This window comes from Coturnix japonica, chromosome 23, assembly GCF_054131305.1.
Source record: "Coturnix japonica strain WE chromosome 23, WE-NBRP24, whole genome shotgun sequence".
NCBI classification, from domain to species: domain Eukaryota; kingdom Metazoa; phylum Chordata; class Aves; order Galliformes; family Phasianidae; genus Coturnix; species Coturnix japonica.
The window spans coordinates 10,006,854-10,031,718 of record NC_140685.1 but is presented as its reverse complement, the minus strand read 5'-3'; the positions used below and the strand labels follow the sequence as shown (position 1 = coordinate 10,031,718).

Below are 24,865 nucleotides of genomic sequence, written 5' to 3'. Positions count from 1 at the left end.
TCGAAGGGGCCGCGGCAGGAGGGATGGGAGCGGGCGGCGCGGGATGGAGGGGAGGCCGGGCCGGTGAGCGGAGCGGGGCGGGGGGAGCCGGGAGCGATGGGAGAGAGAGCCCGGGGTGCCACGTGCCGCGGGGTGACAGTGCGCGGCCGCACGGCGATGAGGCGGCGGCTCCGAGAGCGCCAAGGCCGCGGGGCCGGGCGGGGTTGGGGCGGCCTTGGGGCGGTTCCACCCCGGTATATGGGGACGGGGAGCGGCCGCGCCCCGGGACCGACGAGGCGATGGCGGCTCCAGCCCGTGCGGGTGCGTGTGCGGGCCGGGATCCCGCGGCTCGGCCTCACCCCCCGGTCCCTCGTTTCGTTTCTCACCGCCCCGTTTCCCGCAGGTCTCCGCCGCTGGTTCTCCGCTCGTGCCCCGGTCCCGAAGATCTGCGTGGTGGGCAGCGGCCCCGCGGGGTTCTACACGGCTCAGCACATCCTGAAGGTAGCGCTGCGGGGGGGCGGGGCGCTGCGGGTTGTGCGGCACCTCGCACTGCAGCGCGGTCCGACCCGGCTCGGGGCGGCCCTGGCCCCGCGGGCTCCTCCTTTCCCTGCGGGGCTGAGTTGGGCGGCCCGGCCGTGTTTGTTATGTGAGTTCGACCCGGTGATGCCGAAGGGTGAAACGCCTCCTATGGGGACGGTGTGAGAGATGGGGCTGCTCAGCCGGGAGAGGAAAAGGCTCCAGGGACAACCGAGAGACGCCTTCAGTATCTAAAAGGGAACTGTAAGGGAGGAGGCAGGCTCTGTAACAGGGTCTGTCATGAATGAGATGGTTTCAAACTAAAAGAGATGAGACCTGGGTTGGGTATAAAGAAGTTTTTTACAGTGAGGGTAGTGAAGCACTGGCAGAGGCTTCACAGAGAGGCTGTGGGTGCCCTGTCCATGAAGATGCCCATGGTGAGGCTGGAGAGGGATCTGAACAACCTGATGGCCTTGCTCGTTTAATTGGGGTTGGAATAAATGGCTTTTAAACGTCTCTTCCAACTCAGATCATTTTAGAATTCTATGACTCTTCTGGAATCAAATAACCAGCAGAGATCTGCTTTGTCTGGAGGTGGTGCTCACCAACACAGGTGACATCCCCTGCCTTCCTGACTCCTCCTCCACTTGAGGTGGGGCAGAATGGTAATCCTTTGCCCTGTAGGTGTTAATGCTTGAGCTAATCTCTGATGGGAAATGAGTCTGAAACATAAAACCGAACTGCTGTTACTGACCAGAGGAGCAGCAGCTCAACCCCATCATTAACTCCATGTTCTGTGATGTCTCTGATATATTTTGGAAATTAGCCATTGAAAAGCCTCAGGGACAAATTTCAGGGCTGCCTAATCTCCAGGAAGAAGCTGACTGAAAGTAGAAGATAACAAAAGCCTCACAGCAAAACAGCTGCATGAAGCTCTGGCCCGAACATGGAGGTGACTCAGCTCAGGGTGCCCTCAGGCTGTTGTCACAGCCTGTGTCCAGCAGCACAGAGGGGGCTGTGTTCGGTGCTTTTTGCCCAGCAAGACAGCCACGAGGTCAGCATAGAAGCAGGGCTGTGGGATGGGAGTAAGGAGAGAGCCCCCAAAAGGTGCAGTTATTGCCTTTACAATCTCTGTTGCATCTTGCAGTCTGAGCTGGCAGGATCAGGTAATGGCTTGTGTGTAAAGGAGCATTGAGGAGTCTAGAACAGGATGTCTTCCCTTCTCTTCACCAGTTTCTGGCTGCAGGATTTTTGTGCAGCACTCCCTCTTGCCCTGCATTTCCCCCAGTGGTAGACAAGTGGTGTGCATCCCTCCGGAGCTGCTGGGCTTAATGAGGCCTTTCTGTCCTCATTCCTTAACCTTGACTCTCCTTTAGCACAATGACCTGGCACAAGTGGACATCTATGAGAAGCTGCCTGTTCCATTCGGGCTTGTCCGTTTTGGAGTGGCACCAGATCACCCTGAAGTGAAGGTCAGTGCTGACTTCCTTCCCTTGCCCACATGTTTGCATGTGGTGGTGAGTGCAGGCCATGCTGGCTGCATGGCTCACTTTGATCAGGGGCTGTGGTGCTGGAGCAGCCCTTCAGTGTCCTCAAAGCCCTGTATGTTGTATCTGAGGTGAAGGTGGTTGCAGTGGGAGGACACAGGAGATGCAGATGGAGCAGTATCTTGTAATGGTTACTCATTTAATCTCAGGAGATTGTCAGAACAAAATGCATGCATTTGTGATCCGAAAAACCAGAAGTATGGATATAAAGGATATACATGGGTTTGGGAGAGCTGTTCCATTCCACTGTACGTCTGGTTGTACCTGGAGGGAAAGCAGTGGTTCTGCTGAATAGCCTCAGTCACTCGGAAGAAAGGACTTGGGCTGCTGTCCTCCCTTGTGTCCTCTCGGTGTAGTGGCTTTCAGGAAGGTTTGAAACCAGTAGGGTCTGACAGGGAGCACCATGAATGGAAGGAATTGTTTGACGGGGCTCCTTTGCAAGCATCACCTTGGGAAGGGGTGTTCTCCTACAGCAGGCTTTACTCAGAGGGGTCGAAGGTATTAAAATGGCCCCATCTTCTCCAGGTGGGTGCAAAAAATAGAGTTTTGTTTCCACAAGGGGAGGTGGAAACTGTGCCAAGTCTGCTCTCTGTTTATCTCACAGTGCGTTAGTTATCTGTGACTGCTGATTGATAAGAGCCTCAGAATAACCAAATCAAAGACAGGAAGAAACATTTCAAGGCTGAGCGGAATGGGGACATGGACCTTGGACCAGCTGTGGTCTGAACATAATGTTGCTTGTTTGGTTTTATTTGATCTTGGCAGAATGTGATCAACACGTTCACACAAACTGCACGTTCAGATCGCTGTGCCTACTATGGGAATGTCACTGTGGGAAGGGACGTCACAGTGGCAGAGCTGCAGCAGGCGTACCATGCCGTGGTGCTGGTGAGTGAGGGTGGGCAAATGGAGTGTCCTGGCAACAGCAATTGCCAGAAGGGAAGACTTGTGTTTCAGTATCAAACCCTGCACATGCCAACTTTTCTGTGTCTGTGTGTTCCTAGAGTTATGGTGCTGAAGACAACCGGGTTCTGGGGATCCCAGGGGAGAACCTCCGTGGGGTTTACTCAGCCCGAGCCTTTGTGGGCTGGTACAATGGAGTGCCTGAGAACCGAGATGTGAGTACAGTAGTTTGTTTCCCTGCCTTTCCTTCCCATGCTGTATCTGAATGCTGACATCCAGCTCCAGATTAAATCCTGAAAGGCCTGCAATTGGAAAAGATTAGCAAGAACCATGCTAAATCCTTCTTAGATGGTAGAAATGTGAACAATTTGCGCATCAGTGAGAGCAGATTAGCTGGCTCTGTAGGTTGGCAGTGTATTTTGGCCAGGCCAGATGGGAACCTGCAGAAGGGAATTTGGGTGGTAGGCATGGGTCCAGGGGGATGGATGTCATAGAGGCCTGGTGAGTTTGCTCATGGAAGGGTGTTTTGCTCCCTGCAGCTGAAGCCTGACCTAAGCTGTGAAACAGCGCTGATCTTGGGCCATGGCAACGTGGCTCTGGATATCGCCCGCATTCTCCTTTCCCCGCTGGATTTCCTCAAGGTGAGTCGGGGTGCTGTGACCCAGAGCTGCTCTCTGCTGGGTGGGTGCTGGGTTTTGCTGGTTTCAGCCAATTCTTAGGAGAAAGAGATGTGTTTCAGCTGAGAATATACTTCCTGAGTCCTCTTTGCCCTTGGGCTCTTTCATCAGGGAAGGCTGCTGCCCCACAGTCCATAAGGTATGAACAAAATAATGGAGCCATTCTGGTACCTAAAAAGTTGGGCTTTATTTCCTATGAGAATTAAAGGATTACATTGCATGTACAGCCTGCTTTTCCGCTGATTTTTCACCTTCAGAGGCTGTCCCTTCCTCTTGCTCCCTCCAGATCTGACCTCATCCCACCCTCCTGTCATGTGTCTTTGTCTTGCAGAAGACAGACATCACTGACAGCTCCTTGGCAGCTCTAGCCTGCAGCAAGGTGAAGCGTGTGTGGCTGGCTGGGAGAAGGGGACCTCTCCAAGTTGCTTTCACTATCAAGGTAAGGTTCGCTCTGTCTCTATGGAGGGGGTGCTGGAGGGCAGTGTTTTTCTCAGAGTTGGACCCTAGGCTGCCTGTCAGTGGGTGTGTGAGACTGGGTGTCCTAGTTCCTGCAGCCATTTGCTGCCTCCCAGTCTGGACTTGCCTGGGGCTGTTGGATGGCATCTCTGCACCAGAGGTAACATCTCCCTGCCTGTAATTCCCAGGAGCTGCGGGAGATGATAAATCTGCCGGGTACCCAACCTGTCCTGAACCCCGCTGACTTCACAGGCCTTGAAAATGCTGTTAAAGGTGAGGAAAGTGTGTCACGTTCCTTCAGACAGGGATTCACCTTGACAAACATTCAGGAGTGTTCTGGAGGTGCTCAGAATGTGCATCTGGGAAATGTTTATCCTGTGCATGGCATGTGAGAGACGGGTGGTGTGGCTTGTTCACAGAGTGATGGGAGGCTTCAAACAGCAGAGAGCAGCCTATTTCTATGTTTCCACAGCAGCACTGTTTCTTAGAATATAATTGCTGTCTGAGTGATGAGGGCTGGAGGTTTGGGGTGGCTGAGAGAGCCTCGCATGAGAGGTCTCAAGGCTTTTGATTTAAAAGCTTCCTGCAGAGTGAGAAGGAAAAAACACTGAGCTCAGGGATGTCCAGAGACTTGCTCTTCTCCACAGGCTGCTGCCTCTGAGCGCCAGCAGGACAGCAGCATTGCAAGCTTTGATTTGTATGTCCCACTGGCATCAAGCCTCAGAAGCTCTCCTGGTCACTTTGACCTGCCATTTGTCATCTCAGAGGTGCTGAACTCCCAGCTGCACGACAGACTCCAAATGGACGTTCACACATGACTGAAAACTGCCTTGATATGGCCATGAAGTGTCCTGAGGGGCTTTGCTGACATTCCTTGCTGGTCTCTCTCTCTTCTTAGATGCCCCCAGGCCCAGGAAACGACTGACTGAGCTGATGATCAAAACAGCCCTGGAGAAGCCCAGGGAGAAGGCAGCAGTGGCACAGGCTGCAGTCCCCCGGCAGTGGGGCTTGAAGTTCCAGCGTAGCCCCCAGGAGGTGCTGCCCACTGCTGATGGGATGCGGGTGAGGGGTGTCCGCATGGCCCTGACCCGCTTGGAGGTACGGTTCTCAAGGGGTCCTGGGTGCCAGACTGACCCTAGAAGGGCTGGGGATTGAGCAGTACATCCCTGTAGCCCTTGGCAGCTGTTTTCTATAAGATGATTTCACATTGTCTGACTGATCAGAGAGGTTTGTGGTAGACTGCCGTGGAATCTGGTTCTCCCACCAAGAACCATTCCATTTTTAAAGGGAGCTTTTTCCCAGCACTGCTGCAGAAGGGCCTTTAGCAGTTACACTGAGGATTAAGGGTATCTGAAGTATCTTTTGTTCTTCATCTGGTGACTGTCTCATAGTCAGCGACCTCTTCCCTCTCTCAGGGTTCAGGTGACTCTGCCAAAGCTGTCCCCACAGGAGACATGGAGGAGCTGGAGTGTGGGCTGGTGCTCAGCAGCATTGGCTACCGGAGCCTGCCCCTGGACCCAGCGGTACCTTTCGACACCCAACACGGCATTATCCCCAACAACTCGGGCAGAGTGATGGGTGTTCCAGGTCTGTATCTACAGAGACACCTATGGGATGTGGGTGGAGCACGGCTGGTGTGTTGAGGTCTTTAAGGTGGGAAGCTCTGCTTCCTGGGGGCACCAATACAAGGCAGCTGTGCAGCAGAACAGAAAATCAGACTTAGAGACCTGTCCCAGTCCCAGCTAACGTTAGAGACATGCACTTTTTAGCAAACGGCTCTGAAGGGCATGTTTGGTTTTTGTTTTATTAGGCCTTGGAGTCTTGTTACTGAAGCAGTACAACCCATTTGGCTGCTTAGTGCTTGTCTGGAGGTACAGAGATTCCTGTGACAGCACTGTCAGAGTACTATACTCTGTCTCCAAAGCAGGGGTGCATTATGCTGCTGCCTGCAGCTTGATGTGACATCCAAAGCTGGGACTGGGCATCCACGAGGGTCCATGGTCATGTGCCAGACTGAGCCTGGCTGCTGTGTGTGCCCATGCAGGTCTGTACTGCAGCGGGTGGGTGAAGAGAGGACCCGTGGGTGTGATCATCACCACCATGAATGACAGCTTTGACACTGCGCAGTCTGTGCTGGAGGATCTCCAGGGGGGTGTGCTGGATGTGTCTGTCTCCAGAGAAGGTTTTGGTGCTGTGGGCAGCATCCTGCGGAGTCGAGGTGAGTGTGTGTCAGCCTCTATAGCAGCTGATATGAAGTACAACACAGATCCTGGATCTGGGCATCCTGGGGCAGTGAGTCCAACATGTCACCCTTGGGGGCTGTGGGTTATGCTGCTATTTTGTTGCTCCAAAGTGCAGGTAGGACTTGGATTCTCTCGAAGTCAGCATCATTGCTACGGTTAATGACCGCTTTCTGGGAAAGGCCATTAAAAGCACCATGGGCCGTGGGCAAAATGTCACTGTCAGTGGTGTAGACAGCAAGTTATTGCTCTTGAATGGTTTTCCTAGCAATCCTTCCAGGCAAATTGGGGAAAAGATTAAAATGCCCAAGAGAGTCATTTACTACTGCAGTGTTTAAAGGCATTCAATTAAAACGTATGTTTGCCTCTTAACTGTCTGAGGTTTAACAGTGAACTGGAAGTGTTTTGTAAGTGTGTTGTCCCCTAAGGTGGTGCTGTGCTCACTGTTGTTATGGCTTGCAAAGGTCTGACTAATCAGATTTGACTGGAACCCACAATCTCTCTCCTCCTGGTGCTAGGAATTATTATTCCTGTGCGATGCTAAAGTCTGATGCTGTGTTGGAAAAGGTCAGGGTTTGCTTGCGCATCAGGTCCCTGCTAATGGGGAGGTGAGGCTGAACTCGTTTTCACTTGGTTGATGTCTCAGTTCTGTCTCTCACCATCACCCCAGGGATCCGTCCCGTTTCCTTCTCAGAGTGGGAGAAGATAGATGCTGCCGAAGTGGCAAGAGGAAAAGCTGCTGGCAAACCCCGGGAGAAGATAGTGGATCCTCAGGAGATGCTGCAGCTGATCGGTCACTGAAGCTGCAGGGATGGTCCATGCAGTTCTGCCCTGGGGCAGCGCCGGGCTGGTGGCCGACCTGGGAATGAACGTGGCACTCAGGACCTTCTGGTAACAGTGAACTCTGTGTTCCCTGAGTGAGTGACTCAGAGCAGCTGAGGCTGTGGGCCGGCCCCACATCTCTAGGGATGATTTGTGTTGTCTGGGTCCTTCTGGCATTGGCAGATTTGCCAGAGCAGGTGAGGGGAGCTGCGTGCTTGGCAGGAGCCTTGGCCTGATGCTGTGCCCAGAGCAAGAAGCACGGAGCAACTTTGTTGTGTCTTACTGCCTCCCCTTTAAGCCTCTCAAGCCAAATGACTTCATTGCCTTTTCATTCATGTGTGAGTGGGCTTTTTTTTTTAATAATAATTGTTTTAAAATAAACCCTTCCAGGAAAGACAATTTGGACCTGCCACTCGAGTCTGGCTCCTTTGTGACTGCCTTGTGCTCAGGAGCTGCCAGCCGAGCACGTGTCTGCTGCTGCTTGTCCCAGCAACAGCCAGCTCCTCTTGTGCAGGGAGGGACTGCTGCCTGCTGGGAGCTCTAAACAAAGCAGACAAGGGCATTAGTTTGCATTCTGCCTTCCTCAATTGGACCCTATCATAGCCTGGGTTCCAGCTTGTGGAGTGAGATGGGATAACAGACACGTAACTGTCTTGTTCTGGACCACAGCAGATGCCCTGTGTGTTGGAACCTGCTGGAGCTGAATCATGCAGCAGTGCCTTGCTCCCTTTCACGTTGCTCACTGTTGGTTGGGGTTTTTTTGTCTGCATGTTTTGAGGCTTATTAAATGCTTCTCTTAGCCTAAATTGACCGTGGTGACGGTGTCAGGGTTTAAGCCAGATTACAAGCTGCGAGCAGTAATCTCCTCTTTATCCGTGGTGCAGAGGCCGGGCCGGCATGGCCCCCTCCCCGCTGCCACCCACGCTGCCCCTGACCGCTGTGGTCACCTCTGTGTGATTGGAGCTGCTCCCAGCTCTGACCTGTGGAAGCAGCGAGGGCGGCTGTTGCTTGTGGCTGTGTATAAAAACAACTTTGGCTCCGTGATGGAGGTGGGGGGTAAATGAAGCCAGGGCAGATGGCAGCGACTGTCTCAGTTCCATGCTTAGCTACGATCTCCACGTTCCCTCCTGGGGTGGAGGATTTACCCCCATCCCGGTGCTGTGTGCCCGTGTCTGTCTCTGATCCCAGGCGAGGAGGATCAGTGGCTTTTCTTTTTTTTCTGTAGGTTTTTTTTCCCCCTTCCTTTTCTATTTAAATCTCATTTGCAAGATCATTAAGGAACTCAGGAAATGTGGGACTGGGAGCTCGTACGCAAACGAGCAATAAAGCTTTTGTGGAACATCTGCTGGTGTGATGTGGCTCTCGTTACGTCGCAGGGCTGATGCCGTCCTAATGCTGAACTCTCAAGCAGGAGATTACATCAGCTCTGGGCTCAGGGCTGAACAGGCACTTTGGAATCGGGGGGTGAAGCTGTGCACAGAGCTGGAAGTTTGGTGGTGACGGGGCTGTTGTGGCTGCCTTGAGTGGATGGGGGAGCAGTGGCTGGCTCTAACCCGGAGCTCTCTTTTACACCCTGTGGATGTTCATGTTAAGCTGCTTTTGTGGCCGTGGCGCAGGTTGCGGTTCTTGCTCTGAGCTCCCGGGCAGGTGATGCTTTGGGACGAGCCTCTGGTTCCCCGGGAATGTCCTTGTCCCCGTGGCCGTGTCGTTAGGTGGCGCTGAGCGGCCGGGGATGGGGATGGGGCTGTTGGGGCTGGGCGGCAGCGCTGCCCGCCTCGTGCTCCGTGCTGACCGGGTCCCTCCCAGCAGCGGGTGCTGCTTTCCATCCTGCGGCCGTTTGCTGCGCCGTGTCCGCTCAGCGCTGCCCCGTGCTGCGCTCACCGCCGGCAGCGCACGGACCCACCGCCCCGAGCAGCCGGGGGGGAAAAGCGGCTCCGGAGCCATTTGTGCAGTGGGGAAGGAGCCGGGAAGGCGACGCTGTGAGGGACAGACACCCGTGTGCTGCCGGAATGGAGCCTGGGAGGCTGCAGTTACAGCTGGGATGAGCTCCGAGCATCTCGCTGGCTTCGTGAGCGGCTGCTTGCTGAAACTGGGCTTCTACAATGAGCACTGAGAGCATCCAGAACGCAGGTAATGTAGTCGGAGAGGCAAAGCAGCTGGAGGCAGGTTGCTGGCGGCAGGAAGGTCGGCTGCCACATAGACACCAGCTCCCACCACCAGGAAAACGCTGGGAAAAGCCTCTGAGCAGTGTTGGAATGGCTGAGTGTCACCCGGGGCTGCGCCGTCCCAGCCCCCAGAGCCGCCCCGAGCTGCGCTGCTGCTGCCGGGGAACAGATGGCTCCTGCGCTGACCTCAGCGCTTTGGCCCAGCGCAGCTCCAGCCCCGCTCTGAGCCTCGGGGAGGGGCTGCTCGTGTTCCCAGCGCTGCCCCCAGGTGGGAGCGGGGCCGAGGTTCCCGTTTCTGGGGTTCCCAGCCTCCCTTCCCCTGCACCAAAGGAATGGGCTCCTCTCGGCTCAGCCGCTTCCCTTCTCCTAAAGGGCTCCGTGTGCATCCTTGGCCCCACAGCCCCCAGAGCGCCCACATTTCCCCATTGAAGGACTCTGTTCCCACTGCTCTGTACTCCCATAAGTTTTGTGGGAGCCTGAAGCAAGAAAGGGGACGATGTGCCCCTCAGGCACTGTGCCACTAGAACGCACCCACTGACATCGCAGTGTCCCCATAGCCATGTGGGGTGGGAGGATACCCCAACTTGGTGTGAGCTTCCCTGGGGCTGGGAGGGGAGCAGAGATGATGGGCTCCGTGGTTCTGTCTCTGGGAAGGGCGCAGCAGCTCCCCAAGGCGCTGCTTAGGGATGAGTGAGGCCGCTGTTGGAGTCACCCCAGGACTGAGTGATTTCCTCCCTTCCTGGGAAATTTCCACTTCCAGCCTCTGGGGCAGCCCTGCAGGCGGCCACCACCCGGGAGCAGGAATTATCCCTGTTTATTTCAGCTCCCTTATTACTCAGCAGGAAGGGTGGGTGGCAGCAGAGCGGGGCCATGGTGTGTGCACAGCCCCGTCCTCACAGCCCTGCTCCCACCTCTGCCAGCTCTGCTTCACTTCCTGCCTCCGTTCTGTTTTTGGTGGCCAGGATCAGGGCAGTGGGCAGCTCGGTGTGGGTACCAAAGCCCCAGATGCCTTTAAGGGGCACAGCAGTGATCCCATGAAGGTGCTCTTCACCCACATTTGTTTGTTAAATGAGCCCTGGCTAAAGGATGAGGTTGGTTCCCGGTTTCAGCCATGGGTGGGCTCAGACTGCTTTACTTTGGCCACACTTCTGGGGGGGGCTGGTAGGAGCAGGACAGGCACAGAGCTGGGACCAAACCCCAGCATCCATCCCACGTGCCACCCTCAGGTGACGGCACGATGTGAAGTGGGGCTCAGCAGAGGGACCCAGCGCTGCTGGGGCTGCTGTGGGCTGTGAGGAGCCTGCAGTAGTGAATGGAGCAGCACTGTCCTCCCAAAACGGCCGTCCTGCATTTCTGCAGCCCTCACATGGCCACTGCGGGCCCTCCCTGCAGGATGTGGCTGTGCACCAGGAGCTGTCAGCGCCGAGCAGCACACGGAGCCTCCTGCAGAGCACACAGCAGGGAAAGGTAACGGGGAGAGGGGCTGCTGTGGGCTGGGGATCTGCCGGGGTAATGCACAGTGCTGTAGGAGAGGAAGGAGAGAGGGGCACAGCACAGCCAGCTTGGATGGCACCGAGTGGGGAAATGAGAGGTTTTCTTTTGGGAGGAAATGTCTGAGGGCTTCCTCCCCGGGGTGCACTCGGTGCTTCTGTTCTACTCTGACCTTTATAACCACCAGGGCGCTTTTCTGCAGGGGGATGTAAGAAGGATTTGTGTTATTCATGTGTTGAAATAAGGTGGCTTTGATGATTGCGGGACAGTGCCGTGCGCTGGGGCTGTTACAGAAGCTCAGGGCACAGCCACGGCTGCAGGTTGGGGGCAGGAATTCTGCTTTTTTTAACAGAAAGAAAATGTTTATTTGATTTTAATACCTTTAGAGGAGAGAAAACAGCTGCTAGGTTGGCATGGTGTGGCACTGCCAGGCCCATCGCTGCTGCAAGGACCTTCCAGATGTACCCAGCTGTTCACTGTGCCTGGGTGGGTGTGTGAGCCCATGGGGGGGGGGGAAACGACCCATGGGATGGAGGTGGGATGGTGTGGGAATAGGGCTGGATCGTGTGAGAAGGACCAGCTCTATGGCAAGGCCTAATCCAGGCCTTGGTGAAAGGGTTAATTGCAGCCAGGTGCCCTTCCTCCTTTGCAGTGCTGAAACCAAGTGTGACCCTTGTCCGTCTGTGGGCAGAGCGCTGCAGGCAGTGACCTGTTGCTCAGCCTCCCTCTCCTTTTCCTGGAGCAGGAGGTGGCATCGTGCCCACGCCGAGCAGGGGGCTGCACACCCTGAGCTCTGCAGAATCCCCACGCCTTGATATGTGCGAGCTGTCCTGGAGACAGCCAGACTGCTGCCCATCAATGGGTTAAAGCAAAGGCCAAGAGGAAAATGCAATTTCCATTTGTTTTGGCATCGTTTGCAAACCCCGGGGACCCCGGCCTTGGGGAAAGGCATGTGGAGGTCCCACACTCACTGCGGGGCTGGCGTAGACTAAAACCTCCCTGAACGACCTTTCCACGAGGAGACACGTGGGTGGGCGCTGGGCTGCGTTTGGTGCCGGCGGAGCGCAGGGTGGCACGGGGACGTGATGGTGCAGCAGGCGGCTGCGGTGCTGGGGTGGGGGGTGGCAGCCGTGCCAGTGCCCCCGGGCCGGGCGTCTCCACCCCCAGAGGTGCCACGGGTGCCGCAGGCGGCTGGTGCTGTCTGGGGACCAGGAGGAACCCAGCGCCCAGCCTGAGGGCAACGGGACCCCATGGGGCTCTGCCCATCTCCCCCTGCCTTTGCCGGGGCTCCCCCTGCTCTCCCCCCGAGTAGTGCCGGGAATCAGCTGATGCCTTAATACGGGCCCTGGCGACAGCTGGAGGCTGCTGCTGCCGGCGGGGGCTGCGCTCCCTGTGCCCCCCCTGCTGCGGATGGGGGCTCGGGTCCGCTCCGTGCTGGATGGGGTCACCACGATGGGCAGCAGGACGATTCCCAGCAGTTAAGCGAGCAAAAGGCTGGAAGGTATTTGGGGTGTACGCGTTTGGGGAGGGGGGGGGGGGGAAAGGACGTGGATACAGTCTCTGCTTCTTTCTGTGGGTGAGCTGCAGGGGGGCGATGTCCGGGGAGAGGAAGGGGTCCTCGCCGTGGGCTGAGCCACTTTGCAGGGTTCTTTTCTTTCGTGGGGGAGCTTTGATCCGTGGGCTCCCCACGCTCGGAGCACGAATTTGACGGGGGGACTGCAGCCAAGCGGCAAAGTTGCGGCTCGGCAGAGGGCAGGGGCCGGGAGGACATATGTCTCGTCCTTCTGCCAACCCCTCCTTTTCCTGCCCCCCCCTCCCCGTGCCCGCATCTCTGCCTCTTCCCCGATCCCCAGCCGTCCCGACCCGGCTATGGCTACCGGGGAGCCGCGAGCATGAAGCTGGGGGCAGCGGTCCCTCTGAAACACCTGCTGGCATTGACTGAGCTCGCCCCCCCCCTCCCCCTCCCTGTGCGCACCCACCCCTCTCCCTCCTTCCTCCGCTCCCATCCCTCTCTCCCGCCGCAGCTGCGGCGCTTCCTCCTCCTCCTCCTCCAAGGACGAGTCCGGGACCGACGGCCGGACCCCCCCCCCTCACCCGCTCGCCCCCCTCCTTCGCCCTGGCACCGCGCACCCCACGGCGGCAGCGGGGCCGGACCGTGCCCCGGGGCTGCCCCGGGCGGGGGGCGGCAGCGGGAGGAGCCCCCGGGAGCGGTGCGGGGCATGTAGGAGCCGGAGCGGCGCTGCTCCCGTGAGTACCGGGCGGACTGGGGGGGCCGGGCCCCCGACGGGCTCGGCAGGAACTTTTAGCGGTGAGTTGGGGTTTTCTGGGGGGGGGGGACCTGGAAATTTCGCAGCCGCATCGCTCCTCATGTCGAGATGGGGATGGGTTTATTTCAGGGGGAAGCGCAAAAATGAAGGGGACCCCCGCGGGGCGGCACCTTGCGTAACCCGCCGCTCGCTTTTGTTTTCGGTTAATCCACATCCGAGTTTTTATTTATTTATTTTGAGCTGCGTTTCGGTGTGTGCGGGGCGCGCCGGGCCCTGCCCGCAACTGGTGCTGCGAGGAGGAGGGCGGCGCGGGATGAAGGTTGAAAGGAGACGGCGCTTCTCCCCGCGTCCCCGGGCAGCCGGAGGGGGCGGCTGGGGCGGCTTTGCCACTGTCCCCCATCAAGGGCTCATCGGGGTCCCTGTGGGGCTGCCCCTCACCTGCCCAGCACCAGACGCGTTTCCCGGCCCCATCGGTGCCCCCTCATCCCCGCGCGGCTCCGCTCCTCGCTGTCCTTCCCGGTCCCCTCCCGCTCTCTGTGCTCCTCGGGCTCCGATGCTGTTTTTGAGATAAGGTTTCCTTCTCCAGGAGGATTTTTGCAATTCGGGATTTTTTTCCTCCCATCCCTGAGATCACAGCATCTGCACGGTCCCCCCTCCCTTCATCCCCCCCCTCCCCCCCGCACGGCACTGGGGCTGCAAGCAGGAAGGAAGGGATGGATAGAAGCAAAAAGAGTCTTAAAGAGAGAAGCCAACTTTCCTTGTTGCATTAAAATAATATTCTGGGAGGTGGAGGAAGACGAGGACTCGGAGCGTGTCTGGAACAGATTTCTGTGAGTCCTGTGCTGGTGCTGCCCCATCCCTCACTCCCACATCAGCCCTCCTGCCTGCAGTCAGCACGGAGTCCCCAGGTCTTTGGGCTCTGCCCTGTGCCACCCCCCCCCTGTGGATCTGCTGGGCTCAGCCTGGTCCCCAGCCCCCAGCAGCCCTGCTGTGGTTCGGTACCTTCTCCCTCGTATCCCCTTCTCCCACCCCTACAAGGCCTGGGTTGATGGTGAGCTTTGCTGGTCGTGCCCAGGCGGTTTCTCTCACTCTGCATCCCAGTCCTGGCCATTTTGGCATCCTCAGGGCTGCACCGGCTGCTCTGGCACCAGACACGACGCTACAGCCCCAATCCCACGGGTAATCCCTGAGCCAACCCCGCTGTTCCCCCAGGCCCAACCTCACACCCGCTCCTCTGCACCATCTCAGCAGCGCTGCTGGGTTTATTCCCCGCTGGTCTGAGCGGTGGCTGAGCAGCTCTGTGCCATGCCCACCTCCTCGCCCTGCAGCTGTCACCCTGCTGTGGGGACAGAGCCAGGGAACGCTGCTCCACGTTGATCCCATTTGCCCAAATCCGCCCCCTGCTGTGATGTAGGTTGGTGATTTTGGATGGCAGTTGCAGCCCAGCCGGAGCAGCCGCTTTGGAAGCAGTGCTTGGCTTTTGGAGAGGGCTGTGCTGCTCTGTATGGTCTGATGGCTGCTGGGGGGTCTCTGGAGCTCAGTGCAGCCCCACACTGGGATGGGGTTTGGCGTCCCATGGCGGCACGGTGTGGGCGATGCGTGTGGCCGTGCGGATGGAGGAGCTGCAGTGAGGGCCCGGGGTGTATCTCAGTGTCCTTGAGGAGCCATCAGACGGGCAGAACTGCTGGGAGAGCGGCTCTGTTTGTTTAGGGTGGTGTGTTGCTCCTCTTCCTCCCCGCTCGGGAAGCTGGTGCCGGATTCCCAATGAATTATTTATCGTGGCACTAAAAATACCCGGGGATGGCAGTGAGGAGCTGTGGTGTGGTCCAGGCGGTGCTGGCCGGGCTGTGCCGTAGTGTGGGGCACCATCAGTGTGAGTCACCGTGGGCTGTGCCCTCACCTCGGCGCTGTGGCTGCTGCGGTGGGCACGGATGTGGGAAGGGGTTGTGGGGCCGTCCAGCAGCTCAGCCCCGTGCTGTGACACCAGGTGCATGGAGAGGCACCTCTTTGGATTGTTTCTCATATTTTCAGTCCGAAATGCCAGCACTGCTTTGCACCAAATGGCGCTGTGCCGTGTCACAGGACACAGGATCCTTGTGGCAGCCCCAGCAGAGACCCCAAACTTTCTCTCTATGTGATAAGGATGCATTAAGCAACAGCAGCTTTTAATTGTGAGTGATATTTCTGAGCACGGACTGACAGCTGGCATCTTGCTGCATGCAGTGCCACCATGGTGGCGTGTGGCTGGTGGCCCTGGGGCTTCAGGGTTGGCGTTCCAGACTGGCTGTAGCAAATGGGCCACCAGCCCTGCAGTTCTGGTTATGCTAGGCAGCAAAAGTGGACCTTTGTTCTCCCCTGTTGTTCTTTAGGAACTGCTGGGTACTTGAGCTGGGTACCACGCAGCTAATGCTTGTGAGCAGCTGATGGAGCTTTTGGGGGTTTTCCTCCCAGGCAGCAGCAGCAGCAGCAGGAGCTGAGGGGCTCCTCTCTCCTCTGCCCCATCACATCCAGGCCCCACTGCCCTGCCAGGGCTCCACGCTCTGCACTGCAGAGGGTGCACAGGGGAACGCAAGCTTTCAGCCTGTAAATATTTGTAAATATTTGAGGTGTCTGTCAGCTGTGGAGAGAGGCACAAGGGAGCATCCAGCTCCTCCCGGCACCTCCTGCTGCTGCCCCTATCCCTGCCTGTGGGCACTGAGGAGCATCCTAACATGGCTTAGAGGGGAAGGAGGGCAAAGTGGCAGTGGGATGGTGATGAGGTGGTGGAGGGAAGCAGGAGCAGGTTGGGAAAGGTTTGTGGCTGCTGGGGATAAGGGTAAGCGATGTGGCCCTGGGAGACTGCACCTCTGCACTCCCAAAGGGGCTGAGCTGGGGGGCACAGCCCTGTGGTCGCCCCCATACCACATTCAGCCTCCAAAGGAGGAGAGACCCCCCTTCTGCTGGGGTCACCCACTGCTGGGGTGGTGCCTGGGGTCTCATCCCCACAGATGAGTGTGTGAGCAGGGCTGTGTCCATCCTCACAGGGACACGGCGGTGGACATGGGCAGAGCTCCAGCACACACCCTGCTGCTGTCTCTTGTTCTGGGCTGCTCAGCTGCCTTCACCGATGTGCTGCTGCCCGGCCCTGCGGAGCCGGTGGTCAACGTGGCCGTGGTGTTTGGGGGCACGTCCTACCCGCTGCACATCCGCTCCCGCCTGAGTCCCCAGAGCTTCCTGGACATGCCCCTGGAGATCCACCCCATCACCGTCATCGTCAACAACACCAACCCCAGCACCCTCCTCACCCACATCTGCAACGTGCTGGCCACCCACAAGATCCACGGCATCGTCTTCGAGGACAACGTCGGCACGGAGGCGGTGGCCCAGATCCTGGACTTCATCTCCTCCCAGACCCAGGTCCCCATCATCAGCATCAGCGGGGGCTCTGCGGTGGTCCTCAGCCCCAAGGTGAGGCTTTGGCTGCCAGTTATTTGGGGCCTGGAATTGGCATCTGGTGGTTATTGGCCGGGGCAGTGGGACTCTCCTTGGATGTCCTGGCAGGATTTGGTCATCTCCTCCCATATTGGCTCCCAGGGATCCTGGTGCTGGCCATAGGGATGGCATCACCACCTCCTGCTCAAAGAGAGCAGAGGCAGACGTTGGAACGGCTCCCCCAGATGCTTGGGGTAGTGGGCTCTTATCCCTAATGCCAAGCTGCTGGGTGGCAGCAGGTGAGGTAGCCGTGACTGGAGCCCCCAGCTGTTCTGCAGCTGCCCCTGAGGGGTCTCCATGGGGTGGCACAGGAGCAGCCCCACTGTCCAGACCCCTCTGGGAGTGTCAGGGAAAAAACCCAAAGGTGGAGGCGTTCTGCATGGCGAGGCACTGCTGCCTGCTCCTGACCTTCTGAAAATGCCATTCGCTGCATCATTTAAGACAGAATCAGATCAATTAAGATTTGCTAATGAGAGGCCAGATGGCTGGGGAGGTGGGGCGGGCGATGGAGCCAGCAGCAGGTAGTGGTGCGGGAGCTGCTCCCAGCTCCGTGTGGGAAGCAAACGGTCCCCACTGGGCACTGCTCAGTGGGTCATGGTCAGTGAGGTGAGAGACCTCGACCCCGTGCTATGCAGAAACCACAGGGATGGCCTGGCCCTATTTTGGGTGACTCCAGACCACAGACCACAGCAGCTCGTAGCACGTTGATGGTTCCCCGGAGGGCTGCAGGGATGTGGGGAGCCCCGTGCCATGGGGACAACCACCCCTGAGCCCTTCTTCTCCCACAGGAGCCCAGCTCAGCCTTCCTGCAACTGGGTGTCTCCATCGAGCAGCAGATCCAGGTGATCTTCAAGGTGCTGGAGGAATACGACTGGAGCTCCTTCGCCGTCATCACCAGCCTCTACCCGGGCTATAACATCTTCCTGGAGCTCATTCGCTCCTTCACTGATGCCAGCTACTTTGGCTGGGAGCTGCAGGACGTGCTCACCTTTGAGATGAGCCAGGAGCGGAGCAGCTCCAGGACGCAGCGGCTCCTGCGGCAGCTTGACGCCCAGGTGCTCCTGGTCTACTGCTCACGGGATGAGGCCGAGTTCCTGTTTGAGATGGCCGGGCAAGCTGGGCTGGTGGGGCCGGGCTACATCTGGATCGTGCCCAGCCTCACGGTGGGCAACATGGAGCAGCCGCCCACCTCCTTCCCCATCGGCCTCATCAGCGTGGTGACGGAGAGCTGGAAGCTGAGCCTGCGGCAGAAGGTGCGGGACGGGGTGGCCATCATCGCCATGGGGGCAGCCAGCTTCTTCAGAGCCCACGGCTTCCTCCCGGATGTGGGGCGGGACTGCCGGGCACCCACTGCTGCTGCCAACGCCAGCTTCTACCGGTGAGGTCCAGGGCACCACTGGTGTGCACTGCTGGGGAATGGGGAAATGGAGGAGGGCTGCAGGGGGAGGATGCTCACAGCTTGCGCCTCTTGGCCTCTTGAGCACTATGGAGTGGCTCTTGCTTTACCCGTGGGGGACCTAGGAGGGGATTTAAAGCTCTTTGTGCTGCAAATGCAGCTTCTGGTGCTGTGGCAGTTTCTGTGCTTCTGCCCTTCCTCACCTGTGGTGTCTATCCTCAGCATCTTGTTGCAGTGGGGCTGCCTCGGTTCCCTGCTGCACAGGGGCTGAGTTGGGCCTCCTCTCCTCACCCTGCATCTCTCTGGGTTCCTGGGATCCTGGCTGGGGGGGGGGCAGCTGGGCACATTCAGGGCTTGGGCTCATTGGGTGCTGTGCCCCCCAGGCACCTCCTCAACGTGACGTGGGAGCACAGGGACTTCTCCTTCAACGAGGGCGGTTACCTGGTCAGACCCACCATGGTGGTGATCTCGCTCAACCAGCACCGGCTCTGGGAGATGGTAGGAGCCCCGTGAGCCATGTGAGCTCTATGGCTGACACCAATGTGTCGGTGTTATCCCTGTCATCTTGGTCCCCCATGCAGCAGCACCCATGGCTTCATGGCTGGAGCATTCCCCTCCCCCTCCACAACTGCATCTCCCTCATCCACAGTTCTCCTTGAGCAGCCCTGCACACCTCAGTGTGCACTTCCCCACCCTACAGCTGCTTCATCCCTTGCTCCTCTGCCAGGCCCACTCCAGGCTGTGCCCGATGCTTCTGGCCACGCAGGCACAGACCTGAAACCAACCATCTGGAGATGCTTTTTGGAGTTTAAAAACATTTTGTGTGAAAAATGGCTGTGTGTGTGTGTGGTGTGAGCTGGGCAGTGCTCACCACGCAGCCCAGCACCACTCCGGGTCCCCCCATAGCGGTGACGGTGCGCTCTGTCCTGCGCCAGGTGGGGAAGTGGGAGCACGGCATCATCCACATGAAGTACCCGGTGTGGCCCCGCTACGGCTCCTTCCTGCAGCCCGTGGTGGACAACCGGCACCTGACAGTGGCCACGCTGGAGGAGCGGCCGTTCGTCATCGTGGAGAACACGGACCCCGGCACCGGCGTCTGTGTGCGCAACACCGTCCCCTGCCGCAAGCAGAGCAACGCCTCGGCCAGGTGAGCGGCAGCGCATCCCCTGTGCGCCCCAGCACGGCTGGAGCTGCTGCGACGGGCTGCAGACGGAGCAGGAGCGGTCTGTGCGTCCTGCTGGATGGAGCGGGGCAGGGAAAGGCTCCGCCCTCATCCCCTGGGGCTTTGGGAGCCCATCGGTGGGTCCTTCCCTTTCGCTTTCCCCCTTTTCCCTTCCCCCCCCACTCCCCTTTCCCCTCCTGCCCCCCCAGCACCCTGCAGAGCACAGAGCCCACTCCTCGCACACACGCTGCACAGCGTTGAGCACAGGGACAGCTCGGGGCTGCGCCTCCTCTGCAGAACCCTGACCCCTTTTTCTCGCCATGGTCTCAGCAGTGATGGCCTCGCAGACCCCTACACCAAGCTGTGCTGCAAAGGATTCTGCATCGACATCCTGAAGAAGTTGGCCAAGACGGTGAAGTTCTCCTACGACCTCTACCTGGTGACCAATGGCAAGCACGGCAAGATCGTGCGTGGGGTGTGGAACGGCATGATTGGTGAGGTAGGGCCGGGCAGCCGTCCTGCCTCGGGTGGGGTACGAGGAGGAACGGCTCCCAAGGAGCGGTGATGCAGCAGCACGGGGAGAGGGGAAGCCCCCAGGGGGTGTTCAGAAACATGGAGATGTGGCACTGAGGGACGTGGGCAGGGGGTGGGCTGGGGTCGGATTTGGTGACCTCAGTGGGATTTCCAGCCTCAGTTGTTCCGTGATCCCGCAGGAGGGGCTGAGGGAGGTGGGGTTGTATGGCCTGGAGAAGAAGAGGTTCCAGGGAGACCTCATTGCTTTCAGTGCTTAAAGGGAGCTTATAAAAAAAATGGAGAGTGACATTTTAGGTGGTCTGATGGTGGCAGGAAAAGGGAAAAAGGCTTTAAACTAAAGAAGATTTAGGTTGGATGTTAGGAGGAAATTCTTTACTAGGAAGGCAGCCCGGGGCAGGGTTGGGGCTGTGAGATCCCTCCCAACCCAACCACACCGTGGTTCTGATTCAGCCCAGGGCGCTGCTCGCTGGGGCTCACCAGCAGCACTGTCTTTGGCTCTCCTCCTCTTCCTCTGCCCGTCCTGAGGCCACTCGCCCTCCCCAGGTCTACTACAAGCGCGCAGACATGGCCATCGGGTCCCTCACTATCAACGAGGAGCGCTCCGAGATTGTGGACTTCTCCGTGCCCTTCGTGGAGACTGGAATCAGTGTGATGGTGGCCAGGAGCAATGGCACCGTCTCCCCCTCCGCCTTCCTGGGTGAGCACGGGTGGGATCAGCCCAGACTGCTGCAAGAGCAGGTTGGAAACAGCACTTGGCTTTAATAATGTCAAAAAAAATCCAGTTTGCAATTCACCAGGGAAGGAGGCTGAGCCGCCGTCAGGGCTGTCTCCTCCCCTTGCCAAAGCAATCCCATTATTATTGTTTTTTCCTCATCATATTTTGCATGAAGGAGGAAGGATGGAGGTGTGGGGTCACCTTCACCAACCCCATGGCCATGGGATGCAGGGGCCGTTCTGTCCTGCTCAGCAGGGCTGGGGCCGCATCCTGCGGTGCCACCACCGCACCTCCCTGCTGATGAGCCCCATCCCCAGTGGGGGCATTTTGTACAGAAATTAGTACCACTGTCATGGGCAGGGCCACCACCAGGAGCAACCCGTGATCACATGGGAAATATGAAGAGATTTGGGGTGTCAGGCTGACCTGATGGAGACCCTCTTGCCTTGCAGAGCCCTACAGCCCAGCCGTGTGGGTGATGATGTTTGTGATGTGTCTGACCGTGGTGGCTGTCACCGTCTTTGTGTTCGAGTATTTCAGCCCTGTTGGTTATAACCAGAACCTCACCAGCGGCAAAAGTGAGTGGGGAGAAGTGGGAGCTGGGAGGGGACACATCCCCTTGCTGACACCTGTCCCTCTGCCTGCTGTACCTGTCCTCACCAGGGCCGGGTGGTCCCACCTTCACTATTGGCAAGTCAGTGTGGCTGCTGTGGGCTCTGGTCTTCAACAACTCCGTGCCCATTGAGAACCCCAAGGGCACCACCAGCAAGATCATGGTGCTCATCTGGGCCTTCTTCGCCGTCATCTTCCTTGCCAGCTACACCGCCAACCTGGCAGCCTTCATGATCCAGGAGCAGTACATCGACACTGTGTCAGGGCTGAGCGACAGGAAGGTGAGCTGCTGGTTGGGCTCTTCTTCCCCCTCCCAAGACTAAGGTTACCCAGGTGGGGACCCCTTAAGGGGCCTTGTGGTGGTGCACACAGGGGAGGACAGAGAGTTGGCTGGGGGGGGGCGCTGGGACACAGTGGGGATGTGCCCCCCTTGTGATGCTGCCACCCGCTGCAGTTCCAGAAGCCGCAGGAGCAGTACCCCCCCTTCCGCTTCGGCACCGTCCCCAACGGCAGCACCGAGAGGAACATCCGCAGCAACTACCCCGACATGCACACCCACATGGTGAAGTACAACCAGCGCTCTGTGGAGGATGCCCTCACCAGCCTCAAAATGGGGTATGGCTCCCCAAAACAAAGTACAGCCCCATGTGACTCCTTGAGATGAGATGCAGTGCTCCCCGGGTGCAGTATGGATTCCTCAGCTGGGGTGCAGCCCCTTTAACTCAGCTGTAGCTTCCCCAGTTCAGGCACAGCTCACCTGGAGAGTATGGCTCTTCACATTGGGGTGTTATGGGTCTGTAAGGCTTTCCTAGTTGTGTTATGGGACCCCAAAAATGCTACAACCCCATGCAGAAGGGATAGAGCTTCCTACAGCTCCCCCAGGTGGGATAAACCCCCCCCAGGCTGGGTTCCTCTCCCCTGGATGGGGTTGGGATCCTCCAAAGGGCACCGCCCTGGGACGCAGCCAACTGAAAGGGGCACAGCTCCCCCAGAAATGGGTCTGCCCCCCTCCCGAGGAGCCCCCCCTTACCCGGCACTCCTGGTTGTGAACAGGAAGCTGGATGCCTTCATCTACGATGCGGCAGTGCTCAACTACATGGCGGGCAAAGACGAGGGCTGCAAGCTGGTGACCATCGGCAGCGGGAAGGTGTTTGCAACCACGGGTTATGGCATCGCCCTGCAGAAGGACTCACGCTGGAAGCGAGCCATCGACCTGGCCCTGCTGCAGTTCCTGGGAGATGGTGCGTGTCCACAGCATCTCAGTGGGAGCCCCTGGCCCATCATCATAGGGTGGCCTTAAGGGGTTGGGGAAGTTGGGCTGCTCCCTCAAGGTGGTGTTAGAATCCATCAGTGCCTCTGCAGCCAGAGGATGGGGTTATTCCCTCCGTGGTCTCTGCTCTTCTTGAGGGCTGCAAAATCCCATATGCAAAATATGAGAAAATCTCCGAGGTGACCATATGCAAAGTCTGAGGGCTGGGGGGGGCAGAGCTGGGTGTAGGGGATGGGCTGGAGAGGAGAAGGAGATGGGAGAAGGCCTGGAGATGGATGAGCAACACGAGGGATGCTCAGTGGTGAGGGCTGAGCTGATGATCTTTAAGGCCTCACCCATCCCAGTCCATGTTAATTCTATGATAGCAGCTCTGGGGTTTGGGTGGATTTTATCCTCCACCACCACGGTGGGGTAGGAACAGGCAGGGGCTGTGCTGGGGGAGGTGATGCCCGTGACAGGCTTTTACCTCATCCCTGTGTGTGCCTGGCTCCAGGTGAGACCCAAAAGCTGGAGACGGTGTGGCTATCAGGGATCTGTCAGAATGAGAAGAACGAGGTAATGAGCAGCAAGCTGGACATCGACAACATGGCTGGGGTCTTCTACATGCTGCTGGTGGCCATGGGGCTCAGCCTGCTGGTCTTCGCCTGGGAGCACCTCGTCTACTGGAAGCTGCGGCACAGTGTTCCCAAGTCCCACAAGTTCGACTTCCTCCTGGCCATCAGCAGGGTGTGTACCACGCCGTGGGGCGCCGCGAGGGGACATCCTTTGGGCTCTGCTGGCTCTGTGTGGTGTGGGGAGATGCTGGGGGACGGGAGACGCCCCATGGTGGGGATGGGGCTTTGTCGGTCCAAGTTGAGCTTTGCAGTTAATTGAGGCCAACGCCTGCCTCTTCCCAGCCCTCCCGCAATGTCAGCTCACGGTGGGGCTGTTTGCGTGGCCCCACGTTCTGCTGACGGCGCAATGTCCCCGCTGTCTCTGCAGGGCATTTACAGCTGCTTCAGCGGGGTGCAGACCCTGGGCAGCCCCGGGCGGACCCCCACGCCCGACGTGACGGCGAGTTCAGCCCAAGCCAACGTGCTGAAGATGCTGCAGGCGGCCAAGGACATGGTGTCCACGGCCAGCGTGGGCGGCTCGCTGGAACACGCCACGCGCACCATCGAGGACTGGAGCAGCCGCAGCGAGCACCTGCAGACCACCTTCTCGCTCAGGACCCCGCAGCTCGTGGTGCAGAACAGCACCGGGACGCACCGCGCTCCCTCCTGCGGCCCCCCGCACCCCGAGAGGCTGCGCGGAGCCCACGCGCCCAAGGGGCCCCCCCGGGGGCTGCATCTGCCCATCCCCGTGGACTCCCGGGAGGAGAGATGGAGAGGGACGAGCGAGCGCAGCCCCCGCGTCCTTCACCCCGTGAAGTTTCGTGATGCGGCGGACGGAGCCGTCCCGGGGCCCTTCCCGCACCTCCCGGCGCCGGACGGGGATTTCGAGGAGCACGCGCTGATGGGGAACCATGTCGGAGCTCCCGTGGCCGCCCCGACGCCTCCCAGGGAGCTCCCGCCGCCGGACATTTACCGGGAGCACAGACGGGCGGAGCGGCCGCCCAGCGCCCCGCTGCTCTGCGGGGACGGGACGGCGCCGCGGCCGCTGCCGGCTTCGGAGACGAGAAGGGAGGAGCGGATCGTCGCGTCCTTCCCCGGCTGCTCCCGCAGCTCCTGCCCCAAAGCCGCCAGGACTTGCAGAGCCGCGGCGCAGCGGGAGCAGCCGAACCGGCGGGCGAGCGCGAACCGAGCGCCGCGGGAGCGGGGGGAGAAGCATCGCGGTGCGGGGCTGCGGCGCTGCGGGGCGCGACCTCCCGCTGCCCGCGGCGACGTCCCCGACCTCTTCCCCGAAGCCGAGGCCGCCCACGGCTGCGCTCCGAGCTGCCCCGAGGCCGCCGGGCCGTTGGCGGGGCCGGGCCGGGCGCCGCGCTCCCCCCTGCTCCGGCTGCCGTCCTACCGGGAAGCGTGCGGCCACAAACCCCGCGGCGCCGCGTGCGCGTCCTACGTCTGCGCGGACTCGTCCGGCCACCCGCTGTACCTGGGCCGGTTGCCCCGCGAGCACCGCGACGGGCCGGGGGGCGGCCGGGGGTCGGGGCGCTGGGACGGAGCCTACAGAGACCGGGGGCTGCGGGGGGAGCCGGGCTGGGTCCGCGCGGGGGGCACGGAGCGGTTGGCGGCCCGCGGGGTGACGAGTCCCGGTGCCGGCGGGTCCTGGCGGCGGGTCAACAGCCTGGAGTCAGAGGTTTGATGGGGACGGGCCGCTCTGAGAGATGCGCCGCTCCCTGGTCGCCTCCGCTCTGCGCGGAGAGGAGCCAAGCGCCCTTCGCCCAGCTTCCCTGCGCCGGGCTGCTGCTCCTGGAGGCACTCGGGCATCCTCCATCACAGCAGCGGGATGCTCCAAACCAGATCTGCTCACTTTGGAGGCCTAAAGAGCCCCCTCGAGGCTGGATTGGGCTCTCCCCGCAGGCAGGGCTGGCTGGGGACATGGGGACACCGAACTCATTGTCACCATGTTTCTGTCTTGGTTTCATCGAGGGACTCCAAGCATCCTGTCCAGGTCATTAAAGTGACATTTTGAACCGGCTGGGGACCCTTCTTCCAGTGCTGCTG

At 59.3% G+C, this 24,865-nt stretch overlaps 2 protein-coding genes across 6 annotated transcripts; both read left to right on the top strand.

Annotated features, from left to right (window-relative positions):
- The first annotated feature begins 16 nt into the window (after positions 1-16).
- FDXR (ferredoxin reductase) lies at positions 17-8,483 on the top strand. 3 transcript variants are annotated; one of them, XM_085523157.1, is made up of 12 exons: positions 17-63; positions 383-480; positions 1,872-1,967; positions 2,808-2,930; positions 3,047-3,160; positions 3,485-3,586; positions 3,954-4,061; positions 4,267-4,351; positions 4,977-5,176; positions 5,494-5,665; positions 6,123-6,296; positions 6,989-8,483. In XM_085523157.1, exons 1-12 carry the CDS (start codon positions 24-26, stop codon positions 7,117-7,119), a joined length of 1,443 nt encoding a protein of 480 aa, XP_085379283.1. In that variant the 5' UTR covers positions 17-23; the 3' UTR covers positions 7,120-8,483. The 3 variants fall into 3 exon arrangements, with proteins under 3 accessions (XP_085379283.1, XP_015735824.3, XP_085379284.1); XM_015880338.3 differs by having other exon boundaries at positions 17-300; XM_085523158.1 differs by lacking the exons at positions 17-63; positions 383-480; positions 1,872-1,967 and adding an exon at positions 3,685-3,761.
- Positions 8,484-9,145: 662 nt separating this feature from the next.
- On the top strand, positions 9,146-24,838 carry GRIN2C (glutamate ionotropic receptor NMDA type subunit 2C). 3 transcript variants are annotated; one of them, XM_015880315.3, is made up of 14 exons: positions 9,146-9,270; positions 10,532-10,772; positions 16,087-16,510; positions 17,323-17,912; positions 18,314-18,428; positions 18,866-19,077; positions 19,426-19,591; positions 20,170-20,323; positions 20,794-20,919; positions 21,005-21,234; positions 21,408-21,568; positions 22,007-22,194; positions 22,717-22,949; positions 23,205-24,838. In XM_015880315.3, the coding sequence occupies exons 2-14, from the start codon at positions 10,618-10,620 to the stop codon at positions 24,501-24,503; spliced, it is 4,053 nt and encodes a 1,350-aa protein (XP_015735801.2). In that variant the 5' UTR covers positions 9,146-9,270; positions 10,532-10,617; the 3' UTR covers positions 24,504-24,838. The 3 variants fall into 3 exon arrangements, with proteins under 3 accessions (XP_015735801.2, XP_015735804.2, XP_015735806.2); XM_015880318.3 differs by lacking the exons at positions 9,146-9,270; positions 10,532-10,772 and adding an exon at positions 12,140-12,297; XM_015880320.3 differs by lacking the exons at positions 9,146-9,270; positions 10,532-10,772 and adding an exon at positions 12,966-13,104.
- The last annotated feature ends 27 nt before the right edge of the window (positions 24,839-24,865 follow it).